Genomic DNA, 21,382 nt, shown 5'->3' with positions numbered 1-21,382 from the left:
TGTTACTTTCTAGAATACACGTGCAAGAAAAATTATTTTTGCACAAGGAATTCAAAAGACAATTTTAGTTAGCTTAATCCAGAATTGCAGCACTTTGCTATATTTGGAAGATGCCTAAATTCAGTAGGCATCTCCTTGTTTAACCTGAAAATTTTCTGAAGTGCTGTAAATTGTCTTTCTATGTTTCTCAGAGTTGTACTGGTCTGAGCAAAGACGTGTCTGCTACGCGATGAAACAGGAAGGAAAAAAAAAAGCCCAGATACTGCAGCAGAGAATCTCTATCTCCAGAGCACCCCAGTTCAAGTATTCAAGGTTTAAACACTAAACAATGGCTGGATCCAACTTCTCAGAATATGCTATTGCAGCACGTTCAGTTCCTTTTGTGCAGAAAGAAATTCAGTAGTAGTTGGATAAAACACAGAATACCCTGGGGCTGTGGGGTCTCCAACTGAGAATTCTCCCATACTAAACAAAGAGAATAGGATCCTAGCTTGTTCTTATCTACCAGTGACTTTTTGTATTTCTTTATTTACAACTTCTGGAAGAGGAATGCAAAGTGTTTCTGTCTGTGGTAGTGTGTAGCACATTCAGGGCGTTCTTTTGAAGACAGGTTTGAAACTCCTTCCAGCTGTGGAAGCCATTGAATCTTTGAAATCACTTTTTGCCCAGTGCTACCAAATTAAACCTCCTGGTGCTTTTTGAGGGCATCAGTGAAAGAGGCTCGGTTTTTTTGAGAGGAATGTTTAGATAATATATTTACAAGAGAAAACTCTTGGCAACAGACTTGGAAAGCTAAATGGTAGCTATAAAAGTTTATTTAAGCAAAGCTTACTTAAAATAGCATTGATGCAGCCAGTAAAGAGACATGTGAATTGTTGAGGCATTAAGAAGGAAAAATTGAGTTAAAAGAGTTGGTATCAAGTTAATTGGTATAAATTTCCCAACAGTATCAAGCAGTTAAGTGCTTTCTGTACTTAGAGCATTGTAACAGGATTCCTTGTATTTCTTGGTAATTTAAAAGGCACACTCAGTGACTGTGGTGTGACAGAGAAGTTATGTATTGATCTGATAATCTAAAATGCATTCAGTTACTGGGCTGTGATGGTAAAAAGCAGAGAGATTTCACAAAGCTCTAAAATTTGTGAATTTTTAAAGAGAACCACGTACTCTAATGGAGATCTAGCATATCGATAATTTTGCGCCCATAAAGGTAACTTGGAGAATTATGGAATTATAAACTGCTTGTATTCCTTAAAAGCTTTTAAATTAACAAAGAAAAAGATCTTGAGTAATGGTGTGATGAGCAGGACGGACACTTTCTTTCAGTGAGTAGCTGTGGGCAAAAAAGATAGCAGTGCGATAGGAAGCATAATCACTGGAGTGGAGTGAGCAAGTTGCGTGTGCATAATAAAGGTGTATTTTTTTTATGTTGTTTACCTAGAATGGCTGCTGTAATTATGACGACTCCATAACGCATAGTAAAACAAAGTAATAACGAGAAGCCTGGAGAACCTCTGCTTCCTAACACCCTTCTCCCTCTCCCTTCTTCCCCCACCCCTTAAAGAAAGACTTGTAAATGACATGATAATTTACCTTTGCAAAGAAGTGAGGAGAAATGGATGCAAAGTTTGTAAAATATAAATCATAAAAGGGAAGGTATGTTAGAAGATTAAGTCCTTGTCTTGTACAGGAGTGTGTTACACCATGAAATTAAAAAATCAGGAATCAATTACAAATGCTTGATTTTTCTGCAGAATATTTTATTGGTGTGTTATTACCTGCCATCCAAAGTTGTTAAGCCCAAATTGTGAAGACAGTTTTTAAAAATGTAAATTCTGTGGGTACCAAACCCCAGAATTGATACTTTTGATGATTAAAAAAAAAAAAGTGGAAGTAACAACAGTCTCTTAGAGATCAGGAAGAAAATAATTTTGGATAAATTATTCCATAACTGCCTGCAGTCAGGTTCTTGTTACCCTACAGTGTGATTTTCTCTGACTCACTGAATGGAATAGTGAACCTGATAGACAGCTGGTATTTTGTGGTTTAGTAGTCCATATCACTATAATGGTTGACATGTTACTTTTTAGGCACTGAAGTTTCCTATTCCTACTTTTGATGTTTGAATTCATAATTATGACTGGCTCTGTTTTGCTCTCTAGTATATACGCTTGGTTTTGAATATTTTTTTTTTTCCTCCCCTTCTAAGGATTATGTACTGAAGGCCTGTACCGTGTTAGTGGGAATAAAACAGATCAAGACAACATTCAGAAACAGTTTGATCAAGGTAATGACAGATTTTATTATTTAAAGCCAAAACAGAACTTGAATTCTCTATGGATTTCTCACAGTGCACTATAAAAGGGTTGCGTTTTCAAACTGACTTCAATAGCACTGAGTAGATAATGTTCTGGTAACTTGTATTGGTATAGTCCAGGTTATTACCAATGAAGCAGGGTATAAGCCAAAGATAAGATAGAATCTTGTTACAAATAGTTTTAAGTGCTGTTAAAATAATTTCTAGGTGGTATTCTAGTGTTTAAAAGAGTTTAAATGCAGTCCTAGCTGCTCCTTGTGTTCATCAATCCTAGGCATTAAGGCATTCATTTCTCCCCCTTATCCCCTTGAAATGTAGTACTTCTTGATACTTATTTTATTGAAAGCTCTCTTGAATTATATAGAATAACAGTTAAATCTTGATAATAAATTTCTAACAACCTTTTTCATGCTAGAATATACTGGAATATGATTGGTAGATTATGCTTTTCACTTTGATGTGTTAAAAGAGAGAGTCAGCATTATTTTTTTCCTTCTGTTTTCTCATTTAATTTATGATCTTAGTTGATATTTCAAAATGAAAACACTTCTTTTAAAAGTTCTTGGATATTAATCATGTTGTTGAGCCTGTGAAAAATAGTGAAATTTCTCCTAGATGATAAGGAAAATAAATGTACTATTTTTTAATGCCTCACTATGCTGTTTCAGATAATCTGAGTATAATACTAGATTTGTCCATGTGTGGTCACTGGTATGTTTTGCTGTCCTTTTTTAAAAGGCTTCATGTGGTGACGTGAAAACCACCACATGAATTCTGCGAATTGATATATCAGTTTCTAAAAAAATTTTGGGAAACAGAATTTAAAACTTATTATTGGACAAAATTGATTGATCAGAAGCCAGTCAGTGGCAAACAGAAAAGCACTTAAGTCTGCATGGAGAACTAGACAATTTTATTTTTCTGATCTACTGTTTTCTTATACTGTCAGTTTTTCTTATATTTGGTTTCATATTGGTCAGAGTGATGGCAGCTTAATTGTTTCACCTTTCAGTGCATTTTTAACAAATGTTTGGCAACATTCATTTTCAGTGTTTTGAATAAATGCTTGTTTTCATAAATACTATGAGGAATGATAGCTGTAGTTTTCACTTATACTGCTGTTTAATTTTGTCTTACAGATCATAATATCAGTCTAGAGTCTATGGGAGTAACGGTAAATGCAGTGGCTGGGGCTCTTAAAGCTTTTTTTGCAGATCTGCCAGATCCATTAATTCCTTACTCTTTGCATCAAGAGTTGTTAGAAACATCAAGTAAGTAATAAACTATCTTGTCTTGACCTAATTATGTTATATTGATTGCCCTTATTGCCGTTTTTAGTTAATTGTAAGTTGAAAGGAAATACTTTTTTTAAATTGCTTAAACGTACTTTTTTTTATATTCTTTAAAATGAACAGAACTATATGATGAAATAAATGTAATATTTTTTCTAAATTGAGTTGTGGCTTATTATTTCCCCTTTTCCTAGAAAATTTAATCAGAGAAATCTACTTTTTTTTTTTTCCATTCTGGGTTAGTGCTGCATACAATGAAAGCTTTTGTAACTGTATTGCAGTTGTTAACAGGGGGAAAACCACTTGAATTCATAAAGTCTTAAATTCAAAGTAGGCTTTAGAAATCAGACACATCTATGGAATATTATGGTAATTCCCTTTTAGATGTTTTTCAAATTCTTTTTGAAATCTTTATAAGATGAAATGCTTAATTTTGTTTGCCTTGCAAACATTTTTCAGACACTTCCAAGTGAAATGAGTAAATGGTTCTCTTACTTTTTTTAAAGAGTCTCTCTCCTATAGTGGCAGCAAACTCTTTCAGAAAAAGACTGCTATGCATTTTTGCAGGATACAACTGTGACATACAGTATTCTTAATGCTTTTTTGTTCAAAACATGAAAATACTCATGTAAACCTAAGCCTTGGGCCTGGACGTGATTAATATATAGTCCATTAGAAATTTTGTATTTTTGGACAATATTGGAAGATACCTATTTGTGGTATGTCTGCTGTACTTTTCAGGTTTGTTTAATGTAACTATTTAGGGTTTATTTTTTTCTTAAAAGTATATCACTTAAATTAGAATATAAATGGCCTTACTGTTTTAAAATGCCATTAATACTGCTTTAATTTCTATCTGGGATATATTTGACCATATTTAACACTATTTCTGTGGTACTAGGGTACATCAAATTTCTTTTTAGCAATGCAGTCAAGTAATAGAGGTGAGCTTGGATTTCATCATGGAATAGAAGTATATTCTGCAGAATGTATGGTTCTACAATACTTCAGTGGTATTTTCCACAAGTGTTTTAGCAGCAGCATTGGTTGGCTTTTTTTTAAAAAAAATTGTTATTTTATTCCACAGTCCTTTCTTACGTTTTGCTTATTTCATCTCTGAAGCATAAATAATGTCCTTTGGGCCTGTGAAAATCCTTCTTCTCCTTTAAACAGTATATTTAAAATAGCTGCACCAGGCTCATTCATAATTTTCTTAATTATTTGAATAACTGATAAGCTTAAGATATTCTAAGTTCATGTGAATGTCTTCCTTCCCCCAAATCTTTATAAAACTTCAGTCCAAAGAAATCTTAGAGATATATCCCAGTCACAACATTTTGCAAGCAAAGGAAAATCTAATGAGAAATGACCCTGTCACAGTGTTGGTTATCATTCTACAAGCCAACAATGAGCTAATCATGTGATTCCTTGCTGTTAAACAGATAAGTAATTCTGCTTAAATACAGAAAAATATTTTTGTGTTTAGATTGTTACCTCTGTAATAAAAAAAGTTATTCTGTGCAATAATATATGCAGATATAAAATATTTGATAAAATTCCTCACTTGATTTTTTTCTGTGGGTATCTTACATTATACTAGGAAAAAGACTTAGCAACACTTTATTCGGCATGTCTTTCTAGATGTATCACAAAATGTCACTTATTTCTATAGAAATCTTGGATAAGACAGAACGGTTACACGAATTAAAAGAAATTGTGAAGAAATTCCACCCAGTGAACTATGATGTCTTCAAATATGTAATAACGCATCTAAACAGGTTTAGTATTTTTTTTTTACTAAAATCTTGTTTGTTGTAACAATTGCAAAAATATTGTGTTAGTAACAATGAATTGACTACTAGACTTGAAAATTTCATGCTGCATTGCTCATCTGTTAGTATAAATGCGGAAAATGAAATTAGGAGTTAGAGGCTGATCAGAAAAGGTTTGTATGTTCTGTTCTGGGGTCTGTTGACGTATAAATGTCTGGCATCATTGCTATGATAAAGTTGTAAGAATGATTGGTCCACAACAAAAAAGCTTGAAGAATAACTATGCACCAGTTACAGTTCTCTTTTTTTTTCTTTTTTTTTTTTTTTTTTTTCCCCCTCCTTTCTTTTCAGGAAGTAGCTATTCAAATTATAGACAAATGTAGGTTTTAAGGGACCTGAAAGTCATTTGGCGTAAACATACCCCTTAAAGGAGGGCTAGCTTCAGTCACAATCTAAAATGTAGCACCCAAAACCCCTGCTGAATAAGTAAAATGTAGAACAAAGCTACAAGTAACAGTAAATTGGTTACAGTTGCTTCCTAAATCTTGCCTCTTGCATGGAAATTTAATGGTTTTGTCTTTAAAAATTACATTACTAAAATAATCTGATATTAGTAGATGTATGCTACCTCATAATCTGACCCCTTATGTACACAGGAAGAAAAAGACCAGTTTACTCGTGTTTCTTTTTCAGCTAAAATGGGATTATTCTCTGAAATCCACTGAATCATATTAACTACATTATTAAAAAAATAGAATAAATATTACCAAAGCTAAAATAACCTTTTTTTTTTTTTAACAAAAAACATTGTTAACCAGTAATCAGTCATTTAAATCTTAGCTTGTGATATTTTTCTCCACGTTTTTAGACAGAATCACAGAATCCTTGAGGTTGTAAAGGGAACTTTGGAGATTCTTTAGTCCAACCCCGTTGTTTCAACAGAGTCAACCAGAACAGATTGCTCAGGACTGTGTGTGGTTGGGTTTTCAGTATTTCCAGGGAGGGAGACTCCGCAATCACTCTGGGCAACCTGTGCTAGTGCTCAGTCAGCCTCACAGTGAGAAGAGGAAAAAAAAAAAAAAGTTTTCTTATGCTCAGACAGAATTTCCTGTGAGTGTTTGTGCCTGTTGCTTTTTGTCCTGTCATTGGACACCACTCAGAGGAGTCTCAATCCATCTTTTTTACACCATCCTGTTGGATATTTACAACCAATGATAAGACTTCCCCTGAGCTTTTTCAAGTCCCAACTTTCTCAGCCTTTCCTCATTTGAGACATCCTCAGTCCCTTTAATGATCTTTGTGTCCCTTCACTGGGCTTGCTCCAGTATGTCCATGTGTCTGTTGCACTGGAGAGCCGAGTCCCATACTCCAGATGTGGCCTTTGCAGTGCTGAGTAGAAGGGAAAGATCACCTCCCTAGACCTGCTGACAGCACTCCTAATGCAGCCTAGGATGCTGTTGGCCTTCTTTGCCACAGGGGCACGTTGCTGGCTCGTGTTCAATTTGTTGTCCACCAGGACTTTCAGGTCCTTCTCTGCAATGGTGCTTTCTAGCCAGACAATTTTGTATATATACACCAATAAGCTTTTCATGACATTTAAGTTGTTAAATTGTTCCGGACTAGTGCGTGTGTTTGTGTTTTTGCAGGTGTTTGTAACAGTCTTACTGGGCATGTAATATGGGAGCAAAAATGAGACCTTTTAACTTCCCTATTTAGTCAAAAGAGAGAATGTAAATGCTCTCTATTGCAGCTGGGAAGGAGTCTTTCCACCGAATGTATGAGAAACTTCAGATTTTAGTCACCTACTTTTACACTTCTCTCCATCACAAATATGACTTTGCTAAAGCTTTATAGAGTTACGCATTTTCCTTTGCAGGGACATGGATCAATTTTCCCATTGCAGAAACTTCTGAGCGTAAGCAATTGCATATACATAGAGGTAGATATAGGTGGATCCAGGATCTTAAAAGGAACTTGTAACTAAATTCTTTACCATCAGTATTTATTTTTGAGAGATTAATTTGTGGTAAATTACTGCTAGTATATAATTAAAATGGAAATTTTCATCAAATGAATTGTTAAATGAGGTAAAACACTATTCTACATGACGGAAGAGTTCTCTTCACAAACTGATGTTTTAAAGCTTAGTTTTTACATCATATGTGATTAGAGTAAGAGATGTGCTGTTGTATTGTTAATAGTGGTTGGTGATTGATATTATTTTGGTGTGTCCACAAGCATAGGACTTGGTTATTGAAACAAAAAATACAAGTACTATCCAGATGAGTTTGCTATTGAAGTACGAGAGGCCAATAACTATGAAAATGTAATAAATGGCAACAGTGAGATGAAGTTTTATTTAGTGTGATAAGCACCTTTCAGAGCGTACCAGCTACCTAATTGTGGTTGAATAACTGTAAGCAGAAGTGAGTTTTAAAGACGGAGTTGAAACAGGACAGTGTTGGGTTGACATTGGCTTTTTTGATACTGGTTGTGTTTTGTGTTTGTTCTTGATAATGACTCCCATTATACATAAGGGCTAACACGGCATAATATGCTTCTGAAGTCTGGGGAGAACATGTGTACAGCTTTTAAAGTCTGATCATAGAGCAGGTTTACAGCCTCAAGTTCCTGAAGGTGGCGGGATCAAGAGAAGCAGATTTTCGTTTTTCCTTTTGAATGAACAAAAAAGAAGGTGAATAGACCTTTGCTAAGCACTTACAAGAAGTTTCTGAAGTAGTTTGGGAAAGTTTGGTAGGAGACGGCATACGGGTTGGTAGATTTTTGTTTACCTTAGAAAGGACAGAGGTAAAGTTTAAAGACGGGAGAGAATAAAATTGATTGTTCGTTATGTTTAATCTTATTGTGAGCTGCAACCGGGAGAGAGGTGCAATGGCTCTTCCCCTTTTTTCACTTTTAGCCGTAGGTTCCCATTGCTTTATTTGTTGGATCTAATGATTATTCAGCTGCAGCAGGTTCTAAAGGAAAACAGAAATAGGGGAAATCTAATTTTCTGCAGAATACACTAGCTGACCTCATAGACCCTGTGGCCACCCTGTGGTCTGATGCCAGAAAGTTGGTGGAGAGGGAGAAGATGGGAAGAATGAAATTTCACCTGTTTTCCACAGCAGCAGCAGTCTATAACTAGATCAGATTAGATTTAAGAAACAATATGAGAGAGACAGCAAGCAGTGAACTCATGACAAGGGGGAGGAAGGGTACATGAGAAGACCAAACACATAATCAAATCCTAGAGGTGCTTAAGGATGTCGGAGGGTATACATTTTAGCCTATGCAACTGAAGAAGCCTCTGGAAAGATGTTAAATTCAGAGCAAAAATGACAGGAAAAAAGCAGTCTACAAAACAGATGATCTGGGGTTTGTTTCAGTTTTATTACACAGCAGGTGCTATTTTTTCCCCAGTTTTATAACTTACCTTGTAGTTTCTTCTCTAACGAAACACTATTATACAGTTTGAAATCCCTTTTGGTGTTTTTTATTGTACTCATTTTAGGGAAAAGGTACAGGCAGTTCTGATTCAAAACTCTGACAGATTCATTGTCCCATCACAATGTCTTACACTTAAATTTTATTTAATTCTTGGTGACAGTCTCGCTCATTGCTCTATCTCTAGAGTATTGTTTAGGAGGAATTTATACACAGAATTCTGTATAGGAAGAAAACTAATAAAAATGCTAAGCAAAATGTAAGCTTACATTTATATTTTCATGGTTTCTTAATCCTTAAATGAAGTTAAAATGTATTTCTTTTAGGAAAGAGGATATGAATATTACTGTCACTCAGAAATAGTGTCCAAATATCCTTTGGACCAAACTTAATCAAAACAGATTGAGAGGCAATATTTGTGTACCCTCACAGCATTTGGAATAAGTAATGCGCATGCTAAAATGGAAGCCTACCCTCTATAGTTACCCCTATACATGCATTGTAAATGAGTGAAAATATTTTCTTACAGCATTAATTCTAGTGTTTACTATGATTTTCACAGCTTTTGAATCTATGGACTACAGCCAGCTGTCAGAAATTCTTGCAGTCTGCTCTTGTTAGTCATCAAAACTGTAACTGACAAGTTGCTGAAGTTTTATTTTCTGTCTGTTTCTGCAGGACAACTGTATCTCAGTTACCTCTGTGCTATTTACTGTAATAGAGGCATTGCATGTTCCCAGCTGAATAGCTTAGGCATTTGTCACATTTATTAACACACAGTTTTACATGTATCTCTCACTAGTTACTTCTAGATAAAGTTATGATGCTACTTTAGAATGCAGAGGGGTTTTGGAAAACAAAATATCCTGGCTCTTTCTAGCCTCTTACTTTCTAGCAATGTGTTTTTCTGAGACATTTAACTGTAGATGATAAATGTGTTAACAAGATTGTTTGTTCTTTATATTTTTTTTTCTTATAACAGTATTGTAATAATGAATTTAGATCATAAATGAAGAACCTGTTTCAGCCCCCACTTAAAAGCAGGAAACTTCTAGGAAGAGAAGCCCAGTTGGAAAACTTTGTGTTATGCACTGGAAAATAAAACAAAATTAATGTGTGTTGATATTAGTGAAATTTCCACTGATGGTGTTCTTTATGGCTTGGCCAAATTCTGTTGCTGGCCAGCATGAAAAAAATCTGTGGAGATGTGCTTTAATCAGCACTTGATTTTTTGGGGCTTTCTGTTTATTTTTAACATGTGATCTAATGTGATGCCTTTTTCTTTGAGTGCCATAGAAGTTAATTAATATCCGACTGTACTGCATTAAGAAGCCATTTCTGTCATTTTTCTTCCAGACCTTTTATTGGACGGAATTTTAATTTTACTACATCCTGTAGCTGATTGAGAAATTAAAAGTTTATTTATTGTTGTCCCTTCAAAATGTTAGTGGAATGTTGAATTTCTTTTGCAATTAAAAGCTTAATCAGATTAATATTTCTTAGCTATCCAAATCTGAAAGAGTGATGGTTTCTAAATTTTCTTCTGCATAATTGCTTAAAGAAAAGAAGAATGATTGTTTTAATGGAGAGCTGGAGGAAAGTAACAAAAATCTTGAGATTGCTTAATAATAATGCTTACAGTTAGGGCGCTATGAAAATACTGCATACCGGTATTAATTCGTTCTGTGCATGTCGTTCTCATTTCAGGGTTAGTCAGCAATATAAAACCAACTTTATGACTGCAGATAACTTATCGATTTGTTTCTGGCCGACGTTGATGAGACCTGATTTTGAAAACAGAGAGTTCCTTTCTACCACCAAAATCCACCAGTCGGTTATAGAGACCTTCATTCAACAGTGTCAATTTTTCTTTTACAATGGAGAGATCGTAGAAGCGCCTAACCCAGTGGCATGTCAGCCACCGCCTTCCAACGCAGTGCAGATGGTGGAACCAATGGTACCTCTTCAGTTACCACCACCGCTGCAGCCCCAGCTGATACAGTCACAATTACCAGCAGACCCTCTTGGTATTATATAAATAGAAGATGATTGCAGGCAGCCTGGCACTGGACAGTAAAGTCAAGCTATAGACATGCATGTTTCAGGATACAGTAATGTACTTCATATTTATGAAAAATAATTCTCATCCAGCTGATTGGACATCTTTTTGTTATATCCCGTACTGTGTTCCTCATTTGTACACACTGCAGATAAAAACTATGTGATAAGCATGACTGGAGAGGTTTAATTTTTAAAAGCAAAAATAGCTATAAAGTACAAAGCTGCTGCTGCATGATACCTTATTGCAATCACTATATCATTCCTGTGACGGTTTGTCACAATATATTGTGAATAAAATTTTTCTATAGAAATTTAATGATTTAAAAAATTACATTTATGAAACATTCAATGCTTACAGCCTGCTTTATGGCTGTTTTTGTTATTTAACATGCTATTTTTGGCAATTTTATTCACATTCAAGCATTCTGTGTAAACGACTAAAGCCCAGCTATAGTTTATTTTGTAATCTCCTGGCTACTTATGTGATGGTATGCTTAGGATGGTTTATGGAAGAATACAAAATGCACTGTTGAGAATTTTACAATCCCTCACCATCCATCTTTACTTGTAAGTAAACCTGTGGACAGTTTGTTAAAGGTGGGTGAACTTGCTTATTATTTCTTACAGCACAATACCAAGGACATGCTTGTTGTAAAAGTGAGTTTCAAATATTGTACAAAAATTTTGATGTTGCCTACCTATTTCTTTATGTTCCATTACTGAACTAAACATTTTGTAAAACTGTTAATTCTGTAAACAGCTGCATGTTTAAAAGATCATTGATGGTCTTGTAAACTTAATCTAATATATTTTAGATATTTTAATTTTTCCCACTTGGGAATACATGTAGTGTTTAGAAAATAGTTCATGACATTTTCATATAAGGTTATATAACTTTTCATACATAAACATGAATTTTGTTGTAGTAAAATTCTCTAAACCAAACAATGTTTTAATCTAGGACTTCAATTAATCTATTCTTTAAATCTATTTTTATGTGACCCTTTAAAGATATACAAAAATGCATTGCTAATACATAGCAATAAATACTTTGGGTACTGACAATTAACCTCTTTGGAGTGTGTATATATAAAATCACATAAACTTGTATTCATATTTTTTTCCTGTGGTATGTTGTACTAAAAATTCAAATGACTGATTTTTTTCTTCTTTTTTTTTTTTTCACCATATTTTTAAATTATCTCTTTTTTTTTTTTCCATATATTTTACTTTTACATTGGTACCAAGTTTGCTGTAAAAGAATGCTGCTTAATTTAAACAAATCTTTTGGTTAAATATTTTGTTAGTGGTAAAAAATTCAGAAGGTTACAAATTGTAGCAAAGGGAAGACCATAGATAAACACTACCTGTGAGACTTTTCATAGCAGCTTTTTTTCTTTCATGCTCAAAATATACCCTTTTAGGTCTGCAAAGAAGAAAACAGTTTTGGCTCATTCAGCTGCTAGAATGTTTTGTGTAGTTTAAAACAAACAAACAAAAGCTTTATGATGGTCACTGTTGTAATCTTCACTTATAACAAGATTTAAGATCGTCTTGTATGTATTATAGTAAATAGATGATTTTGAGAATTAAGGCTTTTAAGAGTTTGATTTGCTCCATTTTCCCAAAATAAAAATTGCCTTTCCCACTTATGTCCTAGGTATTGTACTTCTGATTATGACTTGGATTATCATTCTAGATACTATGATACCATAGACCCGGCTGCTGTTTGAAGTACATGTATATTATAAATTATCTTGATATTGTGTTATATTCTTTCAAGTAATTATCTTTTCTAAGAAAACATAAACAAAAAAGAAAAGTCAACCCTATTCCTATTGCAAAGCACACAGGAATTAATAGTACAATAAAGTCTGTCCTGTAAATTGTAGTATTCTTAACTTGTTCTACTTTACCTGTTGTCTATATAGCTTTTATTTATAGTTGTCAGTCTGATCTTGGCATGTTTAGCAAAGCAAATGAAACTTCAAGAGTTTTATAAACTATTTCTAGGTTGCTAAAGAATTTATTTTTCTACTGTATATGGTATAGACAAAGCATCACCTGTACAGGAACAAGTCTATTTCTAATAGAAGTAAGCTTAAAAATAAATGCCAGTCATATCCATATTTAAAAGTTCTCTCTATAAAGTATCTCCAGTCTTTGTAATGTGAATTACATTTTAAACTTTCTACAATTCCAAGTTGTTTGCCATAATATTTAACTAACCTTTGAATACTGATTTTTAGAATAATTTACATTCCATTTCATGACGAACTTTCATGTTGAACTTGTGATCAGAAGTATGTGCAGTATCATTTATTTCTTGTGTATGATGTTATGGCTAAATCACTTCATGATTTTTAAACGTCTTAACACTTCTATTTGGCCAAATACGAAAGTGTTACTACATCTACTGGATAAAACATAAAAAGGGGAATAATAAGGAAGCATGGCACGTGGCGCTTGGTTGCCACATGGAAGAGTCCCTGCCGACTGTTTGCGTTATAGAAGTGTTATATGCAGGAATGTGGAGATGTGTGTATGTGTCAAATATAGAGGCTTTGGTATTTTTCTTGTGTTTGTGTGTGTATGTACACAAGCACATGTGCACAGACTTGCATGCACATACACCCGCACAGTAAAGTTTTTAAAAGATACTAGGAAATTATACCATCATTATTAAAGATTTATAATAGAGCTTTCTCTATTATTATTTTTATTAGTGCTATAAAATGAGGAAGCATGCCATTATATACGAACTCCTCGTACTTTGGCTCATGTAGTCCCTTCTAGTTTTAATGAAAATCCAAACAATAATAACTATATTTTTTAATGTGAGTGTTTTTACAGTAATATCTATCTTGATAAAGATACAAATGTATATTATTTTTGGTTGAGCATCTCAGTGACACTTTATGGAGTAGTTTGTCTTTTTTATGTAATATTGGTATAGACATACTGCAGTCTATTGTCTTTCAATGTTTTAGCGACTTTAAAACCCCGGACCTGAGTTACAAAAGTGCCATTTTAAGTAATGCTTAACAGGTTATTTCAAAATTCCTTACCCTCCATGATCTTGTGGAATTTTAACGTATATAGTGTAAATAGATCGCAGATGTCAACTTAAGTGAAAAGAAACTTTTTTGTTGTTGTATGTTTTCTCCATTATTTGAATCCTGGTTGCTAGGAGACTATAGATATGTTCATTTTTAGTTGCTGGAGTTTAGCTTCCAATATTTATGATAAACTATCAATTGGAGATTAAAAAAAACCTGGCCTTAGCTTATGTGCTTATTTCAGTTTTTTTCAGTAATTGTGATGCTGTTTGTCAACTGAAAAAATACACACATACAAAAAAGATTTGAAGTCAAATTCTGTTCTTTGTTTATAATGTAATCTTTTGTTGCTACATCAGCAGAATACTGCAGTGAATTAAATATCAGTGAAGCTTATTCTGTATAAAAGATGCAACGAATAAAATACTAAGATCCTTACTGTGTATAATGTTCAGTTTAGTTGCCTACTAGATTTGTAGAGGCAAAAGCACCCTGTCTTTCATGTACACAGAGATGAAATTCAGCAGTAAATCTTGCTAAACTGAGTGTTTAAGGCATTCTCGGGGGGGAGGGTGTCTCTCTTCTTGCACTTGGTATGTCTCTTAAGCTGCTGAATTTTGGAAGTGATGCTCAAAAAGGTGAAGACTCTGTAGGTCATGCACCCCCCCCAAGATGGATACATGCATGCAGCAGGGAACAGACCTCGAAAGTGAGGAAGCGTAAGATGTTCTGCTCAACTGTGCAGCGGATGTGAAATTCTGTGGCTCGTGTGGCCTCATAAGTTTTTCACCTGATTGAGCTGCTCAGCAAGAAAGGCTGTGATTATGGAAATTGGTTTTTCAGAGTTCTACCGTGCTGAAGCAACGGGTCTCTTAGAGTTAGCTTTCCTGCGGAGTTTTTAAACCTGAAGTGAAAACTGTGGGGTTTGAGGTCAGCTTTAAGTTTTCAGAGTTGTACGTTATTGATCATAATTCTGCTGACTATATACAGGAAAAATCCAACTTTGATAATAGTGCTGCTTTTAGTGCTTCTGCATGCAACATCTATGCTTAGTTTGCTTCTTCAGAGCATCGTGAGTCATCTGGCCGGTGCAGAAATAACTGCAAGAACTTCCTGACGGCCTTCAAATCTGAACACTGTTCAGGTTTTATTCTATATCTTAACACTTTCAGCTACTGGAGCGTTTTAATCTCGGATGGGATGCATCTTACCCCTGATTTACACAGTGTGCAGATCTCAGGTCTTTAGATGGCTGTAGCAAAACCTGTCTCTACTGAACCTGAAGCGTAAGGGCAGACCACAAGTTTCTGATGAATAGCTGTCCTGGGGAACCAAAGTGTAACGTTAGTGTTCGCTTGTGTCAGATTCGATCCTTCGGCTAATTCCTAGTTTCCATGGAATCAGAAGGAATGAATTTAATCTGTCATCATGGCTAGTGAAAGCGAACGCTTCCTTCCTTTTTTCTTATTGACAAATTCTTTCCCAAGTGCGTAGATGGTGCGTGTTACGGCTGTTGCCCATATGTTTCTCATCTTCCTTACACAATACGATGCATGTGTGTTTAGACCTGGTATTTTTGTTGGTGAATTGAGTCATTGATGCCTAGCCAACATTCTGGTGCTTTTATATTACAGAATAGGGTTTAATATACCTGATTACATTAACAATAATTTGTCCATTACTGTTTGGTTTTTTTTTTTTGGTGTGATTTAGAAAGTATGGCAAATTAAATAATTTCACTGAATGCCTACAGTGCAGTAACCGGTTTTTCAGTCTTGGAGTGTGAGAGCAGTGAAAGGCCATTGTTGCTTCTACTTACAAGCTGTTTGACTTAAGAAAAGATGGGAAGGGTATCTCCTGGTGGTACTTCCAGCCGTGACGGTGTGTCAGGGCGTGAGGGGTGGATGCGCTCACTTGAAGAGCGCCTCTGGCTGCTCGTGTGACTGATTTACGGAGCATGGCTGTGGCTTGTGTTTTCCCCAGAATTACAGTATCACAGTCTATCTGTTCTTACAGATTTTTCTGCTTCACACCTGAAGAAGGGAAGGGAAGGCAGAGTTGCCGTTCTCATCTCTTCCTGCAGTTCTCTCAGCTTTGCCACTGATGAGAATTGTCAGAGGCTCCTAAATTGCTCTTGCAGGGTTTTACTGAATTGAAAGTAGCGAATGTACAGAATGGTAAGGTATGAGTTGGAGTTCTTCGGTTAACTGACACGGAGTGTGATGAGTTGGTGAAGCATCTGGGGAAAAAAACCCCAAGTTGCGCTATTACATTACAGGCGGTGTGGTCTCCCCTTGAAGGTTCCACCCTTGGTACTTGGCAGCGTGACCCAAGTTCCTGCAGTGGCTGCCCTTACTTGGTCATATTGACCCCGTGCAAGTTGGGAATGAAGAAGAGATCAAGAAACCTACCTCAAAAAAATCATGTACTTTGAACAGCTGCCTCTTAAAACACTTAGATGAAACTATTAAACATAGAATGTAGCAAAAAAAAAATTATGGGGAATGAAATGTTCGTGGTTCTTTATTGAAATACGTATGTATGTACACATACGCTTTTTTTAACTTAGTAAAGAAGTAGATGTTAATATAGTGGTTCTAACATAGTAACAGGTGGCCAGCCTGCTGCAGATAAATGTTGCGTACAATTCAGATGTTAAGTTTTGAAAACCAAATGTAAACAGATGTATCTAATTTTGATATCCTATCTGTGCGTTGTCTAGCTCTAAAGTTGGTTTAATTTTGTTATCCTATGTGGTCACAAAAATAAGCCTGATTTTATGTCCTTTATTTAACTGTATTAGAGTTGAAAAGTTTTATCTCTTCACAGATGACTGCTTTCTTTGTTCTTTCTTCTCTTAGTATTTCTTTTAGACTTGATCAGTCTTAAAGTCAACACTCGCAATTTATAACATGATCATAATACTTGTCTCCTGTAAAACGTACCGGGTCCCACATAAAGTTTATAAAAGTCTGTCAATGCTCTTTTGTCCCCTTTTGTCTGCACTTCTCTGTGTGCACTCATTTGCGATTTTGGGGATGCAGGGCCTGGGGCAATGTGGCACTTGTCCACATCTGGAGATTCTGATCGCTAGGAGGTAGATATTGGGGTGATCCTTTCCCATATCCGTACCTGCTTTTAGCGAAAGAGTGCAGGAAAGAGCAGCTAGGCGACTGTTTAAAAGCGATGAAGGATAAATATTACAAGTTTTCGGTGAGGTGAAGGTGCTCGCCTCAGCTGGGCTCCATTTCTGTGCTAGAGGTTTGTGTGTAGGGAGCTTTCAAGCCCGCCACTGATAGCGTAAAGGGAGAAGGAGGTGGGAAAGCTCTTCCCTGTACCCTTCTCGCTAACCTCAAGGGCCAGCAGTGTTCTTGCTGAGTTTGGGGCACCAAGTCCTCTATGTACGATGTGGAGTTTTGGCCCCACGGAAGAGGGTCATGGATTAGTATTTGGCCTTCAACCAAAATGGGTACAGTGGGGACATACATACCAACCATAAATCGTTCCTCAGCACCCCTGTTCCTGAAGCATGCTGCCCTGAGAGTCTTTCATTGTTTTTTAATATAAAATAGTTTTGAGTGGTATTACCACCATGATCTGCAGTTCTAGGTCATCTTTACATCTCCTCATAGCTGGCCAGATCTATTTACAAGGTTACAAAGCTGCTCTGACCTGAAATACTTCTGGGGAAGTAGAGATCAAGCTATGTTCTCCTTGGGCTCATATATGGTGCTGTCAAGCATTGTTTCATTTTCTCTCTTCTTTTCAAAGAAGGCAGTTTTTAAGAAAAGTGAGAGGGCTGAACAGTTACCTGTCAGAGGTGTGGTTTGTGGCATGATAGTAACACCGTGAAGTAAATGCCGAGCTCATTGAGTGAAGACATGGGAGTAGTATATGAAGATGTGAACCCTGCTGGAATCATTTGGAAGACTGTGGCAAGAGTAATTGAATTGTGGAACAAATTATCCTCTCAATCACGGATAGAGTTCCTCTTTGAAGGAAACTTAGTACTTTTTTTTTCTCTCCAGAAGGGAGGTGACCTGGTGTGCGTGTAATGTGATTGTCAAAGCCGAGCTCTGACCCAGTTGGGAAATGAGCAAACAATTTGACACCAGAAACACCCTGAAAGGCTCTGCAAACCTCTGTGTCCAACCCTAGTATTCAAAGTATTGGGAGGAGCGGGATGCTCCTGGTTTTCTCCAAGATCGTGTGCTTCTCAGGGGCTGAGGGGCAGGGTCTCATAGCTCGCTTTGGATTTTGACCACTGCCCTGCATCCAGTGTTCTACTTAAAACATCAGCTGTAATAAATGTTTTTAAGCTACCAATCTGTAAATAGCTTGAGCCTGATTTCCTGAAATGTTAAACACACACACACATTTTTTTTTCTTATATTTTTTCTTTATTTTTTCCTCTCCCCTGTGAACAGCAGAGCTGCTCAGCTACAGTTCCCTCAACATGAAGAAGGGATTCTGCTGCAGGGCATTCTCATTTGGGAATACTTGGCTTTAGATCTCACCTCTCCTCCTTTGCACCACGAGAATGTATATTTGTTATCACCTGGGCTTGCTACTAAACCTGTATTTTCCCCCTCCTTAAAGTTGCTGAGGGAAAGTGGGCTGAAGCAAATGTCTACAGGCATTTATTTATCTTGTGCATTAATTTATGGGACAGGTGCCCAGAGCCCCTAGGATGGCAGAATTTTTTCAGAAATGTAAAGAAAAAAAATAGCTTACCATTTCTATGAGTCTCCTTTCTTCTGATGTACTAGTTAAGGAAGCCTACAGCTATTCTTGCACCGAACAGTAGTAAAAAGTGTGTTCTGAACTCATTTAGATGATAAATGTCTCTATATTCTGAATTGTCTTGCAAAAAAAAAAGTAGGCAATTGCCTTCTTGCAGATAAGTGTTGTGCGTACAAGCTGAAGTGAAGGCCCACTAGGAAGCTAAGAAAGAGTGGGAATTTTAAGAGCTTAAAAAATTTTAAACTGAATCAAAGGAAATATTTATGGTGGGTGTTTTTTCCCTTCTAGTGTTTTCAGTGGCTTCTTGTCTGCATTTTTGTAATATGAGGACATGTTCCAACAGACTCCGTTCCCAGTGCTGCAATGCTCTGAACAGCCACCCAGTCGTGTGCGTGAGGAGGAGACTCGAGGAGGTGCTGCAGACAGTTTGCACCGGCCCTTTCCCTTTCAGCGTAAGAACCAAGAGCTTCAAAAGAGATGCCTGCTTACAGGAAGTCTTTTCTGGTTTCATGTAAGATAAGAGAGTTTCCCACTCTGACAGAGTTCTCAGGAATATACGTGGTTAGCCAAAACCACAATCTCAACAGTTTCCGTGGGCTTTTGGGGTTGGTTCATTTCTTTATTTCCCTTTTTTTTTTTTTTTTTTTTTTTTTTTTTAATACAAAGAAGGGCAAAAAAAGCTAATATGCATTTTCATTTTTGAATGGAAAACAACTCTTTTTTTTGGGGGGGTGGAATTTCCTATTCAAAGAAAGTATTAGAATTAGCTAAGCAACCCTCTGGAAATACCAGTGAAGTATTCACATTGAAGAGAATAACCTTTTGTTGTTGGTTTTCCTAGTGTATTTTATTTGCAGGTATATTAATGCCATTATTAAACTACTACAAGTACGTTCAGTAGGTTCAAAAAAAATCTTGTGTGGAGGTATCTGCTTACAGGAGGCCCTGGATTATTCTTTATTCTGACGGTGAGTAAAAGGGATCCACATTTCTCACTGAGAATATAAAAAGGAGAGCGCTGACATTCCTCCTTATTAAAGAACAACTAGGGTGACCTTTTTTTGCCTGAACTGGTGAAAGTTTGTTTTCAGCTGCAGCTGGCGCTACCGCAACACCTGGAGCACCCATGCGCAAAGGAAAGAGAGCCTGTTCTGTGCACGTAACTTTCCAAAGAAAGAAGCAATAGGTAAAGCAGATAAAAGCGTGTCTTCCTGGGAAGTTAACTACAGGAATGACTGTCATAGCCTGTTTTAGAGTCTTGGCCCATCATCTGGCCGAATAAAGATGCCAGATTTATATTTTCTACCGTGTCTCTCAAAAATGCTTAAAGACCTGTGTTCCTACATTCATTCTAGTCTCTCTTCTGGCCTGTACCCAGTTTCTTTTAGTAGAGAAGTCTGCACATGTACAAAACCATAGTAACTCAATGGCAGTTTTAGCTCAATTTAGAAGGTTTAGTGAATGTTTTCAGAAAAGTGTCTTTGGCTAGAGTTTACCTGATAAAAGTTAGACCAAGCCCTGTGTTAAAATGCTTCACTGTAAAAATGAAGTAGAAGCTAACTTGAGATGGAAATGCTGCACTGCCTGCTTTGGTGAAGGTTCAGTTAGCAAGGAAGGAATCAGGTTTTGTTTACTTTACAAGCGGGCAGCTTCTGCTTGATCAGTGGAAGTCTCACTTCCATGCATGTATGCAGGGAGAGTTACGAAAATGCTTCTCTGACACTTGTTTTCTCTGCTTGTCAATCTATTATTTCTGTGTCCCCAGATACCTCAGATTCAGCTATGTATAGAACGACATACTGAGTTTTCCACCTTGTGCTGGAAACTAAAATTTGCTGTAAGTGCATGAATTTTTAGTCAGTCTGCTTCCTGAAGAGCATCCGTGCTTTATCCATACATTTGGTATCCAAGAAGCAGAGGAGAAATTAAAGGTGAGTGATTTTACCTCTGTGAATTTCAGAAAAATCTGGGAGTTTCTGGATTGGGAATTGGCCCCTGTTCCGTGTCTGTGGAAGAGATCCAGCTGCACTGTTCCTACAGGTGCGCCGTGGGTAGCTGGTCCCTTGTGTCTTGTTTCTGGGCTCAAAGGTCAGCATTTCATGTGCAGCTGTATCCTTGAAAACCTGTGGAACGTGGCTGTATTCTGCCCTCTTTAAATACTGCAGAGGGAAAGATCTCTCCTTCTGATTTTGAAAATAAGTTCAGAAAACTATCCTCTTGTTTCACATCAGCAATGTGAGTATTTGCCCTTTTCCTCAAGAGGCTTAAAGGAACACGCTTCCATTCCTGAACTGCAAACTTTCCCTGATCCTTCTGATTTTAATTGATGTAAGGGATAAAGAATTGTGTAAACAAGTCTTCAGGATAACTGAATGGAAAAATGGAAGAAAGGAGTTCAAGTACATGCATAAGGTCTTCATGTGCGCATACTCAGCAGAAAATAATGAAGTCATTTTGCCTTTTGACTCTGAAAAAATCGTCGTTTTAAAGGTGCATATGAAAATGCTTGGGCACTTAGTTTAGTGGTCTTCTGAAATCTGGGGATCTGATCTCACCCTTTGGTTTGTTACAAGAACTGCAAATGATATTCTTAGCAAGCATACTGCTAAAAATTCTTTGGTCCCCCTACTTCCCCAAATGAACAAGCGGCAAAGAGCAAGGAATGACCTTGCCTGACTTGCACTGCCTTGC

General features: G+C 36.4%; 1 protein-coding gene across 2 annotated transcripts in view; it reads left to right on the top strand.

Annotated features, from left to right (window-relative positions):
• Positions 1-16,542, top strand: part of ARHGAP5 (Rho GTPase activating protein 5) — a 46,979-nt gene extending 30,437 nt beyond the window's left edge. The window contains exons 4-7 of one of the 2 annotated variants that reach the window (XM_009646700.2): positions 2,210-2,287; positions 3,457-3,588; positions 5,282-5,387; positions 10,536-16,542. In XM_009646700.2, the coding sequence (XP_009644995.1) occupies positions 2,210-2,287; positions 3,457-3,588; positions 5,282-5,387; positions 10,536-10,866 (647 nt within the window). In that variant the 3' untranslated portion in view covers positions 10,867-16,542. Of the gene's footprint in view, positions 1-2,209; positions 2,293-3,456; positions 3,589-5,281; positions 5,388-10,535 lie in introns of those variants that run through there. The other variant, XR_004842994.1, reaches the window with a different exon arrangement.
• The last annotated feature ends 4,840 nt before the right edge of the window (positions 16,543-21,382 follow it).

This window comes from Egretta garzetta, unplaced genomic scaffold (genome assembly GCF_000687185.1).
Source record: "Egretta garzetta isolate BGI_Z169 unplaced genomic scaffold, ASM68718v1 scaffold79, whole genome shotgun sequence".
NCBI classification, from domain to species: domain Eukaryota; kingdom Metazoa; phylum Chordata; class Aves; order Pelecaniformes; family Ardeidae; genus Egretta; species Egretta garzetta.
This window is presented reverse-complemented; position numbering and strand designations above follow the sequence as displayed.